We start from the raw sequence: 23061 nt of genomic DNA, 5'->3' as shown, positions 1-23061 counted from the left end.
TAATGCTGAAATACTGTGAGGAAGTTCCTATTTAATAAATTGAGTTAAAATGATGCCCCATAGTGACATCTATCAGATAATAACTTATTTAATCAAGTATATTAAAGTGAAATCTGTGTCAAATAAAAAATAATGTGACTAATTGTTGGTAGATGACACTAGTTTGAAAATGATGTTCAAATCCTGTATCCTGTTTCATAAGCCATCTATTGGTGTATAGTTGAATTACATAAAAGTACATAACACGAACTAAATTACAGAAAACTTTTATAAAGGAATTTTAACTTTGGCCATTTGTTAGTAGATGGCGCATACAGAGCCGCGATATTTGAATTTAAATTAATGTATTTTAATAAATATTATTTCACAACACAATTAAAAGCGGCGGTATTACAGATTAATTTATCCAATTAATATTGTGGGCTGTGCTTCAGAAAATATTGTTATAATTGTAATAATTTTGATGAACATTTATTATTCATGTGCATTAATAAAACATACAATACTGTTTAAATTGCTCAACATAAAATAGATTTTATATTAAACGTTAAATTAAAAAAGAGTATTGTATGAAAACCGCTAAATTAAAATGTGTGGTATTGTCAATACCGAACAAGGGCACTACCTAATAAAAAAGCAATTCCGTTAAAGTATAAAATCGGTCGATGCAATGAAAAATGTTATTATATACATTTACATTTCGATTCGCTTTAAGGCCATTTCTGTTGATAAAATTAACAGAATTTCTCGTTAACTTGGTTACAAAACGTCTCATCTAATAATCATTAGATAAATATTGCTTCTCTCTTAAAATTTAAAATTAAAACGGACAAAATTGCCAATTAATTTTTTGGGTTTCAGTTTTAATTTGGTTTTCGTTAATGTCAATAGCTAAAGTTATAATTGTATTTGTTCTTTAAACATTTACTAACCATTATGTTTTATGGATTGGAACAAAACGGGCCAAATTTTAAAAGGATTTACTTCTTTAATAAATAAGATGTTTCTTTGTCGCAGTTATATTATATTTCGTATCCACCTTGCTCGACATAAATTATATATAGCTAGAAAGGATTAAAATTAAATTTTTAAAATTGTTTTTACTTACCTCGTTTTCTTGTTAACATTTCTTGGTTTGAAGGGAGGGATAATTAAAATATTATTTAGTTTTAGATGTATATATTAACACAGTTAATATATATGTTTTTCCAACAAACATACATTAATTAAATGCTTGATTTGTTATTCCATAATTGTTATGTTTGGACATTTATTCATTTATCATATTCGATATATTTTTTAAATTATTTTATTTGTTTTAACACGCAATCCAGTCACAGCTAGCAAAGAATTATTTCTTTCCAGCAAAACGTGACTAGTTTACGGACATTTAGTTACACCGTGCTATACAATATAAAGTGCAAAATTAAAATTAAAACTAGATTTGTTTTTTAGTGGCAAGTTAAATTAACAATATATATTTGTTGCGCCGCCATATTAAATTTTAAAGTACAATTTCTAGATTCTAATATCAATTTGATTAGAATTATTGCCAAATTTAGTATTAAAGTATATACATATTCTACCCATATATTTACAATTCAAATTATAAAGCGAAGTGTGTGATAGAGAGTTTACAAATGATTAAATCAAAGATCAGTTCCTACAATCAATTCCAAACATCAAAGGATAAAAACTTGGTAGGTATTGTTCAACGTTTATAAAAATATACAACCAAGTTTAACTACTACAAATACTACAAAAAATAAGTCACTTTCTAAAAACGATTATGATGAAATTTCAATGTATTCAAATTTTATAGTCATTTAAAAAATTTATTAAAGTGACTTATCTTATATGATTAACATTAAAAAATGTAGATTTTTAACAAGTAAAAAACGTATATTAAACGCCAGTTTCAACATTTTTGGATTCCTCCACACCGCACCAAACACATGTAGTATGCATACACTACTCAATTTTCATTTAGAAGACAGATATTGTAAAAACATAGTTAGAACCGAGGCAGAGAAAAAACTGAAAATTAAAACCTGGCAATAACATATCATTTGATATAACAAAACCTATACATCCCAATCAAAACGGAACACCCACACGTTTCGATGTTGTCAAACTTTTCATAGTGTGACTATAAATCTAAATCACTACCTGGTGACAAAAGTCACGGCTTAAAGACTAGAAAGCTTATCTAACACAGTTTGAAGAACTCGGACTATTATATATTGAATACCCTGTATATGACAAAAGTGCAGTTGCAATTTAGCCCATATATTGACATTTAGCAAAAGTATAGGTCAGTCCAAATAAATCTGTTAGATTGTGTGTCTAATGGGCTGGCGAATAAATTTTTGCTATACTAAAGTTTTGAGCAATATGTTTCAGTGTTGGGTCCTTGGACTGACTCGAATCATCTATACCAACTATAATTTTGAAGATTTGTCTTAATTTTCAGTTTTTTTTTACATATAAAACACAATCTATCACATATATAGGTTTGGTCTATAGGGTAGGATTCTCAAAGGATTTGGTGATATGATTCATTTTTTTAAGGTAAACATATATTTTATACTAGTTCTTATATACTTATACAGTCTGATATCACGTTTACATAGTAGTATTCAAATACTTCAACATACAAACAAATACATGATCATTGTGAGAATTGGCAAATACAGCACCGAATTAATTTTCTGTGAGCTTGATGGCCAGTGTAACTTTTGGTTGTTAACCAGCTGATTCTCATCAATAATCATAATGTTACGAGTAGTGGAAAGATGTGGTGCTATGTTTGGATTAATGCCATCAGTTGAAGACACACATTTAATTTCAAAGGAGGTGGAAGGTTCAGTACCTGTTAATTTCTTATCCAAAGTCAGCGTCAGCTTCGATACTGCGTTTTTAAGCACTACGTTGTTGTTTTTGTTATCCGCAACGGATTTAGATGGCAGCTCTTTCACTTGATTCAATGGCACCTGTCACAAACGTGAGTAGTTACAAGATTTGAATGTTGGTGACCACAGAACACTTACCAACTCTTTGTTGACGTACCAGGTGAGCCTGGGTTTCGGGTCGCCCATTCCTGAGGTGCAAATTGCAACCAGCAGTGCTCCTGTAGAGTAACTATCAGAGAGTTGTTCTATCTGGGGTGGATTTTTTGGAATTACTGTAACATAACACACTTGTTAATCAAAAAAGGGCACAATAATGATTTAATTAATAATAATATTTTTAAAGCAGATTGATTAAAATTGGTTGTCTGGCTAAAACTAGCGGATTCCCATAAACCATGATTAATTACCAGTAAAAAATAAGTATTTTAAGGGGGAGTCGGTTGTCGGAGACGCGAAATAATTATGTCACCTGAGCCGCACGAAATCTCGAGTTGAAATTAATGACGTCAGTTTCAAAGGTTGTAAAATGTGTTCCCGGCCATGGGTTAACCCAACTGTGTAAATATGTCTTTCTCGTACTCTAATCCGGACCCTCTAAGTGATTATTTATTCCCATTCCGTCATGAATAAGATGGTAATTTAAATGTGATGTTTTGCTTTCCTGTCGTATCACACCCCGATTTCATTACGTTAATCTGATTAATCTAATTCATGAATACCAACTAGTGAGACACATATAAATATTTGTCGAGGCTGTATAAACCTTATTATACTTCCTGTGTTCTGTCTATCTAGTTCTCTGTCTGTCTGTATGCCTGTCCGGCTGTCTGTTTGCTTTCTTATCTTGGTGTGAGGATGAACCGTTTTGGTTATGGGCAAGAATAACATTATTTCATTTTAGAATAAATAAAAAAACAGTGATTTTCAGTAATTGTGAGCTTCCTAAGCAATTCTATATACAAGCTGTTTACACTTCTATAACCAAAAAATTTTTAATTATAAAAATTTCATGTGAAAATTGTGAAATAAATTTCTAGTGGAAGCAAAATTGGAAGAAATTTCGGTCCTCCTGAGTTTCGAAGAAAATTTCCCGTAAATACTAATGAGCCATAATTTCGAAATTTCTTGGGTGCATTAATTGCTACAATTAATACATACAGTATATAACGATGTTACGAAAAACGTAAAAATTTACTAATATTCGTTAAAAATGTGAGAAATTACTAAAAACGTAACACTTTACGTTTCCATACGATAAAATCGATACGATCAAAATCCATACGATCATTTTCCATACGATCAAAATACATACGATTAAAATCCATACGATCAAAATCCATAAGATTAAAATCCATACGATCAAAATCCATACGATCAAAATCCATACGATCATTTTCCATACGATTATTTTCCATACGATCAAAATCCATACGATCAAAATCTATACGATCAAAATCCATACGATTAAAATCCTTACGATCAAAATTTTGTTACTAATACTAATTTAATGAAATATTAAAAAAGTAAAAATAAATAATTTTAATTCTTCCTGGATTCCCAAAAAATTACTAAAAACGTAAGAAATAACTAAGACATAATCATTTTTTAAAAAAACAATTATTAGAATTAAGCTTTTTTAACTAATTAATACAGTACTTATACACATTTTTGTATATAATTAAGGTTTTAATAATGTAATTTTGTGTACAATTACAGCAGTTGTAAAACTTTTTAAGTAAATTTGTATATAAGTAAAACAATTTCCAAGAAAATTTATATATAATTTAGATAGTTTCAAAGTCTGTAGACAATTAAGACACTACTGAAACTTTTATAAGACTTTTGTGTTTTATGGATAGAGTGGGAAACCTACAATTAGTGCAGTTATCAAACATTCTAACACAATATTATATACAATTTAGGGAGTTATCAAGCTTTCTTAGCCATTTTATTTACAATTAGTAGTTAAACTTTTAAATATATTTATGTATATAATTAAGATTGGTAAAAAGTTTTTTATATAACTAGATACCTTTTAAACTTTCAAAGGAAACTTGTACACAATTTCTACAGATTCAAGGTGTTTAAACAGTATAAAGCAATTATGTGCATAATTTGGAAAAAAGTTTAAATAATTCTTTTAAAGATTTTTAACTTTTAAGATACTAGTGAAACTTTTTAAGTACTTTTGTGTTTATTTTGAACAACTCACAGATATAATTATTTATATTGAAATAAGTAAATTACTTTACTTTTTCTAAGTAATTTTAAATAGAAGGAGTCGCAAAACTTTTAAAACAATGTATAGGATTTAATATAATTTACATTTTTGTGCATAATATAATTATATATAATTTTAATTAGTTTATTACATAAAATATGTTTTAATGTAATTATTATTTTACTGTAATTTATTACTCCAATTACACATTAATGGATTTATAAATAATGATTAATTAATAAGAAAATAAAATTTGCCCGTAATATGCAATAATTTTAATTGATTAATCCAATTCTTTATTATAATAAATATTTATTAATTGAAACAAAATATTTTAAACAAATCACTTTTGATGTAAATATTTTGCTAAATGAAAATACCATTATGATATTATAAATGGATCACATGAAATACTATAATTTACCAATAAATCTATGAAAAAATTATATCAACAAGTTTTGTTCGTATTTATTACTTTGAGCAACAAAAGAATAATAATGCATTTGATGAACAAGTAATTGGCTTGCAATTCAGTAACATCTGTCATTATTTATTAATTTCCCAACCCACGTGATATATTAATAACAGATATAATCAGTTTTAAAGTAATAATTCAGTTTCAGCTATGTAATTAACTGTTATAATTAACGTGTTATGTGGGACTAATTATTTTCACGTGAACGTTATACATTTATGTTTTGGCAAATTGATTTCGTACTCGTAATTTATTAAAGACCCAATTAACGCAACTAATTAACCACTTCATCATATTTTTACCTGCCACCGTGATGTTGTACGTCTGAGACGCCAGGCGGAAGGCGGGCGCCTCGCTGGACACCTCGCATCTGTAGGCGCCCGAACTGTACGGCCTCTGCAACGCCACCAGCCACAGTTCGCACGTGTCCCTGGTGCAGTGCGACCTGTTGGTGTCCACCGTCACACCCGGTACCGGATACTGGACGTAGTTCGTCGGTCCGGACGGTGCGTATCTGTAGAACTCGTGGTCGTCCTTGTACCACTTGACGGCGTACAGATCCTCGCCGCCCATGTCGAACTTGCAGTACAGCTGCATCTCGTGCCTGGGATCTTGGATTGATGGGGCCGTCATGTTGGTGAGGCGCAGACCCACTGATTCATGACCTGCAAAAAAATAACGAGGTGATTTATTCGATGCGGACGAGGTACTGGGTTGATCAATTACGTGACCCAATTATGAGTTAAAGGGAAAATATGCTCCCATCCCGACCTGGTCTATTGATACGGCGTAAAAAACTAATATGGCGGTAATTTATATTTCTTAAGAATTCCGTGTACAAGTTCGTGGACGCCATAAATTTGATGTCGGAGCTATTCAAACAGTTAATTTATTCCTATCATTTGAAGGGTCTAGAAAAAACAAATTGCTGCTTATAAAGTTTGCCAGTCGATTTTTTAAGGGTCAAGGGGATAAACAGGCTCATTCAGTTATTTGAAAGTTTAAGAAGAATTTGCATTCGGTTTTCAATTTTCTCCGGCAGACACGTTCGAACAAAAGGGGGAATTTATTTTCTGTAATTTTGTCGATGTGCAATTGCATAGCTCAGATGGATAAGTTATTTTATATGATATTAAATTTATCTTCCTGGGCTGGCATTTTATCTGGCGATTAAATTGTTCTTTATTGCCTTTATGTTCGAGTTGCATTTCTCGATTGAAGCTCGAGCAATATGAAATCTTGAAGCGGATAAACAAAGTAAGCGTCTTTTATTTAGTCATTACGAATATTTCTTGTAAACAAATAAGAAATTTTTTAAAATTAAACTTTCAACGTCGTTGACTTCAAGTTTTAATAGAAGGGAATTAAAAATGTTTTAGATCACAATCTACGAGGAAACCTGAGGCCCTGGAAATTATTTTATATTAAAACAAAAATTTTTAAATTTAATCAGGACATAAAAGAAGCAGGTAATTTTGTAAAATTTACTACAACTACAGTTACAGCGAGTTTTACGTTTATTAATTAGATACATTTTTTGACAGATTTTATTTTAATAAATGCAGAAAAATTGCTAAATTTCACAATAAACGACTGTTACTCACAAATGTGTATACAAAAAATATACATTTATAAATTTTTATTACAATATACACTTTACTCAAATAGCCTTTTTTTATTTTTTCTTAATAATTTAAAACAAATTTCAAAAAAAATTGTGGACATGCAAAGTAAACAACTATTATTAGAAAATACAAAGAACTATATTATAATTTTGATAGATTGGCTAGTTTATAAAAATTCCCTTTATTATATTTTTTAATGTGATAAGAACCAAGTACAAATTTTTAAAAAAAATGTGATTTTAATTAGCTAAAATGATCACAAAAGTAAAAAGATACATTCATAAAAAATATATTGACATGTTGGTAAAATATCCAGTTTATTAAAATTGCCTTTATTCCATTTTTTAATGTGATACTTAAGGATTTAAGATTCATAAACAAATTTTGAAGAAAAATGTGATTTTAATTACCTAAAATGAACACAAAAAGTAAAAAGATATATACATAAAAAATATATTAACATATTGGTAAAATATTCAGTTTATTAAAATTGCCTTTATTCCATTTTTTAATGTGATACTTAATGTTTTAAGTTCCATGAACAAATTTTAAAGAAAAATGTGATTTTAATTAGCTAAAATGAACACAAAAAGTAAAAAGACACATACATAAAAAATATATTAACATATTGGTAAAATATTCAGTTTATTAAAATTGCCTTTATTCCATTTTTTAATGTGATACTTAAGGATTTAAGTTACATGAACAAATTTTAAAGAAAGATGTGATTTTAATTAGCTAAAATGATCACAAAAAGTAAAAAGATACATACATAAAAAATATATTAACATATTGGTAAAATATTCAATTTATTAAAATTGCCTTTATTCCATTTTTTAATTTTATACTTAATGATTTAAGTTACATGAACAAATTTTAAAGAAAAATGTGATTTTAATTAGCTAAAATGAACACAAAAAGTAAAAAGATACATTCATAAAAAATAAATTGACATATTGGTAAAATATCCAGTTTATTAAAATTGCCTTTATTCCATTTTTTAATGTGATACTTAAGGATTTAAGATTCATGAACAAATTTTAAAGAAAAATGTGATTTTAATTGGCTAAAATGAACACAAAAAGTAAAAAGATACACACATAAAAAATATGTTAACATATTGATAAAATATTCAGTTTCTTAAAATTACCTCTATTCCATTTTTTAATGTGATACTTAAGGATTTAAGATTCATGAACAAATTTTAAAGAAAAATGTGATTTTAATTTGCTAAAATGAACACAAAAAGTAAAAAGATACACACATAAAAAATATATTAACATACTGGTAAAATATCCAGTTTATTAAAATTGCCTTTATTCCATTTTTTAATGTGATACTTAAGGATTTAAGTTACATGAACAAATTTTAAAGAAAGATGTGATTTTAATTAGCTAAAATGATCACAAAAAGTAAAAAGATACATACATAAAAAATATATTAACATATTGGTAAAATATTCAATTTATTAAAATTGCCTTTATTCCATTTTTTAATTTTATACTTAATGATTTAAGTTACATGAACAAATTTTAAAGAAAAATGTGATTTTAATTAGCTAAAATGAACACAAAAAGTAAAAAGATACATTCATAAAAAATAAATTGACATATTGGTAAAATATCCAGTTTATTAAAATTGCCTTTATTCCATTTTTTAATGTGATACTTAAGGATTTAAGATTCATGAACAAATTTTAAAGAAAAATGTGATTTTAATTGGCTAAAATGAACACAAAAAGTAAAAAGATACACACATAAAAAATATGTTAACATATTGATAAAATATTCAGTTTCTTAAAATTACCTCTATTCCATTTTTTAATGTGATACTTAAGGATTTAAGATTCATGAACAAATTTTAAAGAAAAATGTGATTTTAATTTGCTAAAATGAACACAAAAAGTAAAAAGATACACACATAAAAAATATATTAACATACTGGTAAAATTGCCTTTATTAAAATTGCCTTTATTCCATTTTTTAATGTGATACTAAGGATTTAAGTTTCATGAATAAATTTTAAAGAAAAATGTAATTTTAATTAGCTAAAATGAGCACAAAAAGTGAAAAGATATATACATAAAAATATAAATTAACATATTGGTAAAATATCCAGCTTATTAAAATTGCCTTTATTCCATTTTTTAATGTGATACTTAATAAATTTTAATGAAAAATGTCATTTTAATTAGCTAAAATGAGCACAAAGAGTAAAAATATATATACATAAAAATATATTAAAATGTTGTTAAATTACCCAGTTTGTTAAAATTGTAAAAATCCTATTTTTTAATGTGATACTAAACGTGATGTGTGAAATGTGATATATTATAAATGTGGTGAATGCGCCAGTGTTCACTTGAACAACCAACAAGTTATTTTCCAATATAAATAAATATTAAAATATTTTAGTGGCACTTTATTAAATAACATAAAACGGGCCATTATGTTTTTTTAGCATATTGAATATCTGTTTAATACTATTCCCAAATAAAATTATAAAGGTAAACATGAAAAATAATAAAATGGAAGAGGATTTTAAAATTTTGCCGAATTCATCACTTTATTAAAACCGCAATTTGCTGCTCGATTTTTTGTGAACGCGCCAGTATTTCATCCAGTAATTTTGCCCTCGTTTTTAGTCGCACGCCTAAATTCGATTTATTTTCTGATCTTGTTTTTCCCAATTTGTTAGTTCTTTTGTTACATTAATTGCCTTGTTATTCAATCTGGTCCAATAAATCCGTTCGACATTAACATTGATTAAAGATGGAAAATCCAGATCCAGATTTAATTTCGTGTTTCGTCGTAATTTCGTGCCCCGACCAACGTGTGTGTTCATACAAAGTTTCTCTGTGTCATAAATGGTCGTTTCCTATGGAAATTCCATTTGGATCGACTCTTTTGTAGATCTATATATATAGTCTGAATGGAGATTGAAAAAAATCAAATTAAGATGGTATTTTTCACTAGACGTTTTTTTTTCCATTTCTCTAGTGTGTTCTACAAAAGTATCGTGTTTCCATCAAGCATTTATGAATGTCACGTTTTAAGATTAGAGGAGAGAATAAAAAAGATACACGGAGATGGAGAGACTTTGATATTAGATTACACACTGACAGAAGTTATAAATTGTTGGCGTGAAATGTTTCAACTTTTCAAAGATTGCTACATACGGGACGTCTGGGACTACTTTTTCATCAAGAAATAGTGGAAAGTCGTCGATAAATTATTTTTAAATCGCCCCTTAAAGTCGCTCGAACTATAAAAGTCTCGTTTGTTCTACATCGGGAGTTCCTTAGTAATTATTTGGTGAAAATTAGCCTTGACTCTACCAATTTATTTCCCAACAAACTTTTAAGTCTATGCCTCTCTACTCAAACTGATTACAAGCGATCTTATAATGCTTACCATGGCTTTTACTAATATTACATTCACATTACCGAGTAAACTCCCTTTTATTCACCTCTATTTTCTACTTTTATACCTCTCGTTTATTAAAATTAAAATCCACTTCATTTACCACCTTCATCTGCACAATTATTTACCGTTAATCATTAAAAATTTATTACACCTGTAAAACCATTCATAATGTAAATTTTATCAAAAAATTGTGCCCTTTTTACAACTTTTATCAGTCTGAACGCATTTAAAATTAAACTCTACAAAATGAACCAACATTTATTGTTTACCGGAATAATTCAGTTTATTTTTTCGTGTGTTTTGTAATAAATTATTTCGGTTTAATTTCATGATATATTTTGAGTTGAAACAAAATTTTATTTTCGACTTTTTTGTTCGGGAACTCATTTATTTATTTACATCAAAATCTGTTATTCACTTCATTTTCCACTTTAATCTCCATTATTATTTGTTGTTAATCACTTAAAATAACAAATTTACAAATTGTATCGAACTTTTGTTGAACTGTTAAAAACTCTCTGAAATTAAGCTCAACAAAATGGATCAATATTTAGGAGTGATTCAGTTTATTTTTTGTGTCTTGTTATAAATTATTTCATTCTAATTTTGTGATATTTTTTGGGATAGGACAAATGTTACGTGGAAAACTCATTTTTTTATCTAAAGCATCACTCATCCCTTTACTTTATTTAATCAGTCAAAAATTATTACTCCTGTAACATCATTCAAATTGCGAAATTTATTAAATAATGTGCTTTTTATGATGTTTATCGAAGTGAATGCTTGTCAAATTAAACAACACAAAAGGGCCCAACATTTATTGTTTACCGGAATAATACGGTTTATTTTTTGTGTGTTTTATTATAATTTAATCGTTTCCTTTCATAATGTACTTTGGATAGAAATACAAAATATTTTTTCAAATAGTTTTTATACTGAAAACTTTTTTCATCAAAATTTATTCATGTAAAATTATTCAAATTTCGTAATTTATTAAATGCTTTTTATCGAACTGAATGCTTTTAAAATTAAATATTACAAAAACAGGTATTCACTTCACATACTACATTCTTCTTCACTATTACTTATTATTTAATCAATAAAAAATTGTTATTCCTGTAAAATTAATCAAATTTCAAAATTTATTAAATAATTAAATGAAGGTGCTTCTTATGATTTTTATCGAACTGAATGCTTTTAAAATTAAATATTACAAAAATCAAGTATTCACTTCACTTACTACATTCATCTTCACTATTATTTATTATTTGATTAGTAAAATATTATTATTCCTGTAAAGTTAATTACATTTCAAAATTTATTAAATAATTAAATGAATGTGCTTTTTATGCTTTTTATCGAACTGAATGCTTTTAAAATTAAACACTACAAAATGAACCAACATTTACTGTTTATATAAATAATATAGCTTATTATTTGTGTGTTTTTTATCAATTATTTAATTTTATTTACTTTGGTGGAAAACACAAAATGTTTTTTAAAATATTTTTTATGAGGAAAACGCAATTAATATGAATTTTGCTTCATCAAAAACAGGTATTCCCTTTACTTATTACCTTAATCTTCACTATTATTTATTGTTTGATCAATAAAACAATATTATTCCTGTAAAATTATTCAAATTTCAAAATTTATTAGATGATTAAATGAATGTGGTTTTTATGACTTTTATCGAACTGAACGCATTTAAAATTAAACACTACACAATTGGACCAACATTTACTGTTTATCGAAATAATTCAGTTTATTTTTTGCGTGTTACATTATAAATTATTTAGTTTTAATTTATAACATGTTTTTTAAAATATTTTTTATGTGGAAAACGCAATTAATATGAATTTTGTTTAATTTGTTTTAACATTCTGCTACGGTCATTTAAAAAATAAAATTTGTAGGAAATGTTTAAAATAATTATAATATATTATAAATGGAAAAATGAAGAATAAATGAATATATTTACATAAAACATATAATTAATAGGAAAGAGAATTCAATATTATTACAAGCGTGATTTAAATAAAACTAGGGATTGTTTTTTTATTGGCCGTTTTACAGTTTACAAGTAATTGCAGTTTGAAAGTTTGTTACGGAGAGAACAAATAAAAAAAGGAGGGATCGATAAAAGACGAAAACCATAAAAGCGCCGTTTAAGTTATAATTTGATTGGTAATTGATTTGTAATAAATTTGTCTGTGTTATGTAAATTCGTCTGTAAATTGCGAATTAAATTTATTTTAACGGGCCGGAATTTTCGTCCACCTTTATGTTATTTCAATTAACCTAAAAAACTTTTTTTCCCCGCCAACGCCCACGGCTTAATAATCCCGTCAAATAAAATATCCCGGGATCTTAAAAACTTTCGCGGGCTAATAAGGGAATAAATCATTAGAACTTCCGGCAAATGCAAATGCCCAAAAATTCCGTGATAAAGTATAAAAATTGGAAATCTTTATAGAATAAATTTATACAGTCCCATCCTTAATTTATTTCACCTTGGCGCAAGCAATTATACTAGATTAACGACAATTCTAATACAGATCCTATCGGGAACGTATTCTATAGGTGATAAATTTCGGAAATAAGCGGGTCGAGAGACATTAATTTATTTTAGAGACGCTATCCAGCAGTGATTCCTGCAAGAGGGCTCCTCTCTCTAAAATATTACTTCATAAATAGTCCGTAAGTTTGGTAACGTTATTGGCCAAAACCAACTTATTTACCCACATCACATTATTTTACATGAAATCTATGTTCATTTATCCGGACGACCGTTTTCGGGATCTAAATAACGACTGTTACCAGATTAAACTCGGCAACGCACAGTGGTGTGTGTATCCTTGACCGAAAAGATCAAACCAATAAATGAAACTAATTAACATATACATTGTTTTATAGAATATAAAAAGAATTGTCTGAGTACCAAAGACTTGAAAAATAATTGGATAATTTGAATGTCAGAAGCATAACGAGCAGTTGGTTAGTGGATAGACCTACAAGAAAAATTCAGGTTTCTATGCCCAGCTAAATTTAAAAAAATATGTAAGTAACATTTTCTGGAATAAGAATGTAGTAGTTTTAATAATACTGTATAAAATGACATTATTTTAATACTACGTATATTATTTTAATACTGGATAATTTGAATGTCAAAAAACAATTCAATCTTATCGTCAAGCCGACCTAGAGGAAATGGGACTTGCTGAAATTAGTTCAAGCATTGCGAGGAGTTGGTTAGTGGCTAGACCTACAAGAAAAATCCAGGTTTCTATGCCCAGCTAAATTTAAAAAAATATATAAGTAACATTTTCTAGAATAAGAATGTAATAGTTTTAATAACACTATATAAAATTATATTATTTTAATACTACATATATTATTTTAATACTGGATAATTTGAAAGTCAAAAAACAATTCAATCTTATTGTCAAGCCGACCTGGAGGAAATGGGACTTGCTAAAATTAGTTAAAGCATTGCGAGGAGCTGGTTAGTGGATAGACCTACAAGAAAAATCCAGGTTTATATGCCAAGCTAAATTCAAAAATATATATAAGTAACATTTTATAGAATAAAAATGTAGCAGTTTTAATAATACTGTATAAAATGATATTATTTTAATACTACATATATTATTTTAATACTGGATAATTTGAATGCCAAAAAACAATTCAATCTTATCGTCAAGCTGACCTGGAGGAAATGGGACTTGCTGAAATTAGTTCAAGCATTGCGAGGAGCTGGTTAGTGGCTAGACCTACAAAACAATCCAGGTTTCTATGCCCAGCTAAATTTAAAAAAATATGTAAGTAACATTTTCTGGAATAAGAATGTAGTAGTTTTAATAATATTGTATGAAATGATATTATTTTAATACTACGTATATTATTTTAATACTGGATAATTTGAATGTCAAAAAACAATTCAATCTTATCGTCAAGCCGACCTAGAGGAAATGGGACTTGCTGAAATTAGTTAAAGCATTGCGAGGAGTTGGTTAGTGGCTAGACCTACAAAACAATCCAGGTTTCTATGCCCAGCTAAATTCAAAAAAGTATATAAGTAATATTTTCTAGAATAAGAATGTAGTAGTTTTAATAATACTGTATAAAATTATATTATTTTAATACTACATACATTATTTTAATACTGGATAATTTGAATGTCAAAAAACAATTCAATCTTATCGTCAAGCCGACCTGGAGGAAATGGGACTCGCTGTAATTAGTTCAAGCATTGCGAGAAGCTGATTAGTGGGTAGACCTACAAGAAAAATCCAGGTTTCTATGCCCAGCTAAATTTAAAAAAATATATAAGTAACATTTTCTAGAATAAGAATGTAATAGTTTTAATAACACTATATAAAATTATATTATTTTAATACTACATATATTATTTTAATACTGGATAATTTGAATGCCAAAAAACAATTCAATCTTATCGTCAAGCTGACCTGGAGGAAATGGGACTTGCTGAAATTAGTTCAAGCATTGCGAGGAGCTGATTAGTGGCTAGACCTACAAAACAATCCAGGTTTCTATGCCCAGCTAAATTTAAAAAAATATGTAAGTAACATTTTCTGGAATAAGAATGTAGTAGTTTTAATAATATTGTATAAAATGATATTATTTTAATACTTATATTATTTTAATACTGGATAATTTGAGTGTCAAAAAACAATTCAATCTTATCGTCAAGCCGACCTAGAGGAAATGGGACTTGCTGAAATTAGTTAAAGCATTGCGAGGAGTTGGTTAGTGGCTAGACCTACAAAATAATCCAGGTTTCTATGCCCAGCTAAATTCAAAAAAGTATATAAGTAATATTTTCTAGAATAAGAATGTAGTAGTTTTAATAATACTGTATAAAATTATATTATTTTAATACTACATATATTATTTTAATACTGGATAATTTGAAAGTCAAAAAACAATTCAATCTTATTGTCAAGCCGACCTGGAGGAAATGGGACTTGCTAAAATTAGTTAAAGCATTGCGAGGAGCTGGTTAGTGGATAGACCTACAAGAAAAATCCAGGTTTATATGCCAAGCTAAATTCAAAAATATATATAAGTAACATTTTATAGAATAAAAATGTAGCAGTTTTAATAATACTGTATAAAATGATATTATTTTAATACTACATATATTATTTTAATACTGGATAATTTGAATGCCAAAAAACAATTCAATCTTATCGTCAAGCTGACCTGGAGGAAATGGGACTTGCTGAAATTAGTTCAAGCATTGCGAGGAGCTGGTTAGTGGCTAGACCTACAAAACAATCCAGGTTTCTATGCCCAGCTAAATTTAAAAAAATATGTAAGTAACATTTTCTGGAATAAGAATGTAGTAGTTTTAATAATATTGTATAAAATGATATTATTTTAATACTACGTATATTATTTTAATACTGGATAATTTGAAAGTCAAAAAACAATACAATCTTATCGTCAAGCTGACCTGGAGGAAATGGGACTTGCTGAAATTAGTTCAAGCATTGCGAGGAGCTGATTAGTGGCTAGACCTACAAAACAATCCAGGTTTCTATGCCCAGCTAAATTTAAAAAAATATGTAAGTAACATTTTCTGGAATAAGAATGTAGTAGTTTTAATAATATTGTATAAAATGATATTATTTTAATACTTATATTATTTTAATACTGGATAATTTGAGTGTCAAAAAACAATTCAATCTTATCGTCAAGCCGACCTAGAGGAAATGGGACTTGCTGAAATTAGTTAAAGCATTGCGAGGAGTTGGTTAGTGGCTAGACGTACAAAATAATCCAGGTTTCTATGCCCAGCTAAATTCAAAAAAGTATATAAGTAATATTTTCTAGAATAAGAATGTAGTAGTTTTAATAATACTGTATAAAATTATATTATTTTAATACTACATACATTATTTTAATACTGGATAATTTGAATGTCAAAAAACAATTCAATCTTATCGTCAAGCCGACCTGGAGGAAATGGGACTCGCTGTAATTAGTTCAAGCATTGCGAGGAGCTGGTTAGTGGCTAGACCTACAAGAAAAATCCAGGTTTCTATGCCCAGCTAAATTTAAAAAAATATATAAGTAACATTTTCTAGAATAAGAATGTAATAGTTTTAATAACACTATATAAAATTATATTATTTTAATACTACATATATTATTTTAATACTGGATAATTTGAAAGTCAAAAAACAATTCAATCTTATCGTCAAGCCGACCTGGAGGAAATGGGACTTGCTGAAATTAGTTAAAGCATTGCGAGGAGCTGGTTAGTGGATAGACCTACAAGAAAAATCCAGGTTTATATGCCCAGCTAAATTCAAAAATATATATAAGTAACATTTTATAGAATAAAAATGTAGCAGTTTTAATAATACTGTATAAAATGATATTATTTTAATACTACATATATTATTTTAATACTGGATAATTTGAATGCCAAAAAACAATTCAATCTTATCGTCAAGCTGACCTGGAGGAAATGGGACTTGCTGAAATTAGTTCAAGCATTGCGTGGAGCTGGTTAGTGGCTAGACCTACAAAACAATCCAGGTTTCTATGCCCAGCTAAATTTAAAAAAATATGTAAGTAACATTTTCTGGAATAAGAATGTAGTAGTATTAATAATATCGTATAAAATGATATTATTTTAATACTACGTATATTATTTTAATACTGGATAATTTGAATGTCAAAAAACAATTCAATCTTATCGTCAAGCCGACCTAGAGGAAATGGGACTTGCTGAAATTAGTTAAAGCATTGCGAGGAGTTGGTTAGTGGCTAGACCTACAAAACAATCCAGGTTTCTATGCCCAGCTAAATTCAAAAAAGTATATAAGTAATATTTTCTAAAATAAGAATGTAGTAGTTTTAATAATACTGTATAAAATGATATTATTTTAATACTACATATATTATTTTAATACTGGATAATTTGAAAGTCAAAAAACAATTCAATCTTATTGTCAAGCCGACCTGGAGGAAATGGGACTTGCTGAAATTAGTTCAAGTATAGTGAGCAGTTGGTTAGTGGATAGACCTACAAGAAAAATCCAGGTTTTATGCCCAGCTAAATTCAAAAAATTATATAAGTAACATTTTATAGAATAAAAATGTAATAGTTTTAATAATACTGTATAAAATTATATTATTTCAATACTACATATATTATTTTAATACTGGATAACTTAGTTCAAGTATTGCTAGAAGTTGGTTAGTGGATAGACCTACAAAAAAAAATCCAGGTTTAAAATTTGTACTTAAAGCTTGAAGTTCAACTAACTGTACTGTCTCTGTAATAAAATAAATTTAATATTATTTTCTCTAGACCAAAGGATAAAGAAATATGCATCTTCAGTTTATAATCTAAGTTACTTAGATAAGGAAATACTTTAATATATGTTTCAGTTTTATAGATATTCAAATTTTGTGTCCAGATTATGAAAATTTGAAGTTCTTCCTATAACCAGAGCATCACATTTTTAACCCTCTTCGAGCAGGGCCACCCCACCGTGCAGCCCAACGTAACAACGTAGCAACACCAAATAATAAACCATCGAAATTAAAACGAGCACGACACGATCGAGTGTTTTTCCGTGTTGTTTGTTTGAATTGTAAATATTGTCGTTTTGGTGTGCACACCGGGAACCGCAGAACGAAAAGATTAATAATGGTCTCCGAGTAGCGATCGGGTTAACAAGGTATTTAATTACAAGTTTGCTTACGCCGCGTCGATAGGCGGCGTCGCCCGTTTCCCGTAACGCCGTATCGAGTGTCGATCAAGTGTGTTTATTTTATCTAAAATGAACACGTACCGCCCCCCAAAAAGTTCCGTCGCGCGTAATTTCATTAGACTGCTTACATGTACGAGGACTGTCTGGTTGCACGGTAAATAGGTAATGCCTTTCGTGCAGCCTGAGTAGTCTATGGAGCGTATCTGGGTGCAACTGGGGGAATAATTTTCCTGATCCAATTAACCATAAGTACGAGATCCGCCGGGATACATTTTACCCGTCTCTACTTCACGACACATATAGACGAACAAATTACACCAATTATATGTAACCGTGAAAAGAATTTACTTGTTAGTTTTTCTTTACTTTCCACTCAATAAGAAATTTAATGCCGGAGGAAATATAATATACTCCATTTGCGAAGCTGAATTAGTTATTATGCGCTTGGAGCGTCTCTTAAATTTACTTCATTCATAACAATTTATTACCCTTATTGTATGAATTACAAAATTCTTAATAGAAATTTGATATTTTTATTTCACGATGTACATACTATTAAGAAACAAAAAATAAATATTTATATTTATAGTTATTACTATCACTGATTCTGATTTAATTAAAAAATATTTATGTGCATATTTATTTAAAAATAATTTTCATATATGACATATTTGTCAAAAATTTAAATAATTCTAATTTAATTTTAAAAAAATATATATAAATTCAATAAATTTGTTTAGAAAAACAATTTATTTTTATAATTAAATATATATTTTAGAATATAATTCATTTAATGTTATTTAATTAATATATATATATATATATATATAGTTAATTTATTTAAGTTGTACAGTGAAATATTTATATTATTATTATATTTTATTTAATTAGAAAAATGTTGTAGATGATAATTAATTAAGTTTATTTATATAAACTAGTAGGATATGGTAACATGTAATAATATATAAATTATATTTGGTACAATTTATTTGTTTGTATTTACGGGAAACGGAAAAAAGTGGCGCATCCACCAAAACTGTAAATGGCTAATCATTACTTATAAAATAAACTTGTACAGTATGATTTAAGTACGAATTTGGAAGAATATAAAACATAAATTTCTTGTTTTTAGTGCTATGTGAAAATAAAGAAGTTTTGAATATTTATAAAGTTGAACAATTTTTTTACTTCTTCCATAAGAAATATGTTTTTAAATGATAATTCACTTAATGTGATATGATTAAGGAAATTAACTTTATTTATATGGATTGTAAGGATATGATAACATGTTATAATATATAAAATACATTTGGTAAGATATATTTATTTGTATTGACAAAAAATATGAACAAAAGTGGCGCATCCACCAAAATTGTAAATGGGTAATAAAATAAACTTAGGCAATATTATTTCACTAAGAATTTGAACAATATACAACAAAAATTTGTATTTTTTAGTTCTATGTGAAAATACAAAAAGTTTTGTTTATTTATAAAGTTGTAAAATGAAAAATGTTTACTTCTTTTAATAAGAAATATGTTTTAAATGACAATTCACTGAATGTGATATGATTAAGAAAACTAACTTTATTTATATGGATTGATAGGATATGGTAAAATGTAATAATATATAAAATACATTTGGTAAGATATATTTGTTTGTATTTACAGAAAACGTGAATAAAAATGGCGCATCCACCAAAATTGTAACTGGGTAATCATTATTTACAAAATAAATTTAGACAACATGATTAAAATATGAATTTGGAAGAATATACAACAAAAATTTCTATTTTTTAGTTATATAGGAAAATAAAAAAGTTATGAATATTTATAAAATCGTATAATGAAGAATTTTTTACTTTTTTCAATAAAAATATGTTTTAAATGATACTTCACTTAGTGTGAAATGATTAAGCAAATTAATTTTACTCATATGGATTGGTAGGATATGACAACATATAATACTATATTAAATATATTTGATATATTTACAGAAAATGAGAACAAAATGGCGCATCCACCAAAACTGTAACTGGGTAATCATTATTTATAAAATAAACTATATCTAAACAAATATCATTTAAATAGGAATTTGGTAGAATATACAACAAAAAATTGTGTTTTTTATTTCTATGTGAAAATGAAAAAAAATTATGAATATTTATAAAATTGTACAAGGATTTTTTTTAATTTCTTTTAATAAGAAATATGTTTTAAATGATAATCCATTTAATGTGATATGATTAAGAGAACTAGTTTTATTTATATTATATGATATATTGTTATGATATTTATTTGTATTTACAGAAAATGTGAACAAAAGTGTAAATTTATAATAATTATTTATAGAATAAACTTGGACAATTTTTATTTCTATGTGAAAAATAAAAAGTAAAAAGTTGTGTAGTGTATATATTTAATATCATCTCACTAAGAAATCTAACAATATTTACATGGATTCGTAAGGTAAGACAACATAATGAAAAATTAAATTAATTTTATTAATTAGAAAAAAGTTGTATAGCCAAAGTATTTTCTTTAATGAAAAATACATTTTAAATGATAATTAATTTAATTTTCTAAGAACTTCTCTTAAGAAAGTTAATTAACATTATTGTGTGCAAAAATTTTAATATTTAAAGAAATTAATTTTAAAAATAAGTAAATCTATGTTAAGTAAATAAAAATTATGTAATATAAGAACTAATTAGATTTTCAACATTATAATATACCTTAAAACATTTTTGTTGCCATTCAACAAAAGTTGTAAGACGTTAATTAAAAGTTTCCTCTAGGCAATTTTAATGGGAGTGCTTTTGACGGCATTACCAATAACTCAATGGGACAGTAATTTCATCTGACATTGAGCTTATTACTGGGCAAACATAAAGAAAAGCTCTTTAAAGTTAAAAGTTGTGACGCCTAAAGTCTTCAATCAAAATTGAATGTATTCAATTACATTAGTTAAAAAAAAATGTGTATCGTAGAAGTCAAATAATAAGTCCATTCGAAAAATGTCAATACCTTATTATTTACATGTCAGCAGTCATATGTATCGAAAATAAATACAATTTAAACGTCAATAAAACTTCAGGATTGGACAGACATGGCGAAAGCAATTATGTGTCTGACGCTTTCATTTATAATTAACGCCCTTTCATTTGAGAATTTTATTAGTTTAAATGTCTCAAAATACATTAGATGTGCTTTGAGACGGTGCAAAGATAAACAGACGGTGAAATCAAAAGCTTAGCATAAATCACAAAAGGTTGCGATCTTCTTACAACATGAGGTCCCCCGATCATTTTCCTTTCGGTCCTTTTTCTCGCTGTTTAATTAATCCTCATAATTTCAGTAATCCCTTCGGACTTAATAAATTAACTTCACTTGTGTATATTAAATAACCACACAGCCCGGGGGGGTGAACGCTATTGACGTCGAATATTCATTAGACAAAACTTTGCAGCCGGTGCAAATAAGTAAACGCATTAAAAATTAATATTCTACGTACACAGAGCGAAAGTGTGCAATTATTAAGAGTTCAAGACCGCCCGAGGCTCCGATGATGAGGTTGTGTCTATATAGTTACGTCGTAAAACGTCCCCCCCTCTGATAACGTTTCAAAGGGGCAAGATAAGCTCGGATAAAAATTATGTAAAATGTTGTCAATCAAACTTTTTTCCGTAATGTTCATGTGTGTCAAATTGGCCAGCACCACATGGGCATTATTAACACAATTTTTTAATGGATTTGTGGAACTCGTTTGAAAGGTGTTTTTATTGTCTATTCAATGTTATTGTGGTGGTTAAAATGTGTTGTGTAGTTACAGAGTTGTGACCGACCGAAAATGTTAAGAATTTAAGTACCACAAATAAAATAATATTCCATATATTTTTTTTTCAAATAAAAAGTTATGAATATTTATAAAGAGAAAATATTTTACTTTCTTCAATAAGAAATATGTTTTAAATAATAATTCACTTAATGTGCAAACTAACTTTACTTAAATGGATTGGTATGATATGACAACATGTTTTATTATATAAAATAGATTTAGTAAGATATACTTGTTGTATTTACAGAAAATGAGAACAAAAATGGCGCATCCACCAAAACTGTAACTGAATAATCATTATTTATAAAATAAACTATATCTAAACAATAACATTTGAATAAGAATTTGGAAGAATATAAAACAAAAATTTGCATTTTTTTATTTCTATGTTAAAATAAAAAAGTTATGAATATTTTAACATTTGTATAATGAAAAATTTTTTACTTTTTTCTATAAGAAATATATTTTAAATGATAATTCACTTAATGTGAAATGATTAAGCAAACTAACTTTACTTATATGGATTGATACGATATGACAACATGTAATACTATATAAAATATATTTGGTATGACATATTTGTTTGTATTTACAGAAAGTGAGAACAAAAATGGCGCATCCACCAAAACTGTAACTGAATAATCATTATTTATAAAATAAACTATATCTAAACAATAACATTTGAATAAGAATTTGGAAGAATATAAAACAAAAATTTGCATTTTTTTATTTCTATGTTAAAATAAAAAAGTTATGAATATTTTAACATTTGTATAATGAAACATTTTTTACTTTTTTCTATAAGAAATATA

The 23061-nt window shown here is 27.3% G+C and overlaps 1 protein-coding gene across 1 annotated transcript in view; it reads right to left on the bottom strand.

Annotated features, from left to right (window-relative positions):
* Positions 1-1174: 1174 nt before the first annotated feature.
* Positions 1175-23061, bottom strand: part of LOC109600798 (uncharacterized) — a 37414-nt gene continuing 15527 nt past the window's right edge. Inside the window, exons 2-4 of the mRNA XM_020016976.2 lie at positions 5911-6273; positions 3051-3184; positions 1175-2993 (exon numbers count right to left, since the gene is read on the bottom strand). Coding sequence (XP_019872535.2) covers positions 2649-2993; positions 3051-3184; positions 5911-6273 — 842 coding nt within the window. The 3' untranslated portion in view covers positions 1175-2648. The remainder of the gene's footprint in view (positions 2994-3050; positions 3185-5910; positions 6274-23061) is intronic.

This window comes from Aethina tumida, chromosome 1 (genome assembly GCF_024364675.1).
Source record: "Aethina tumida isolate Nest 87 chromosome 1, icAetTumi1.1, whole genome shotgun sequence".
In the NCBI taxonomy this organism is placed as follows: domain Eukaryota; kingdom Metazoa; phylum Arthropoda; class Insecta; order Coleoptera; family Nitidulidae; genus Aethina; species Aethina tumida.
The sequence above is the reverse complement of the archived record's forward strand: the minus strand, read 5'-3'. Positions and strand labels throughout refer to the sequence as shown.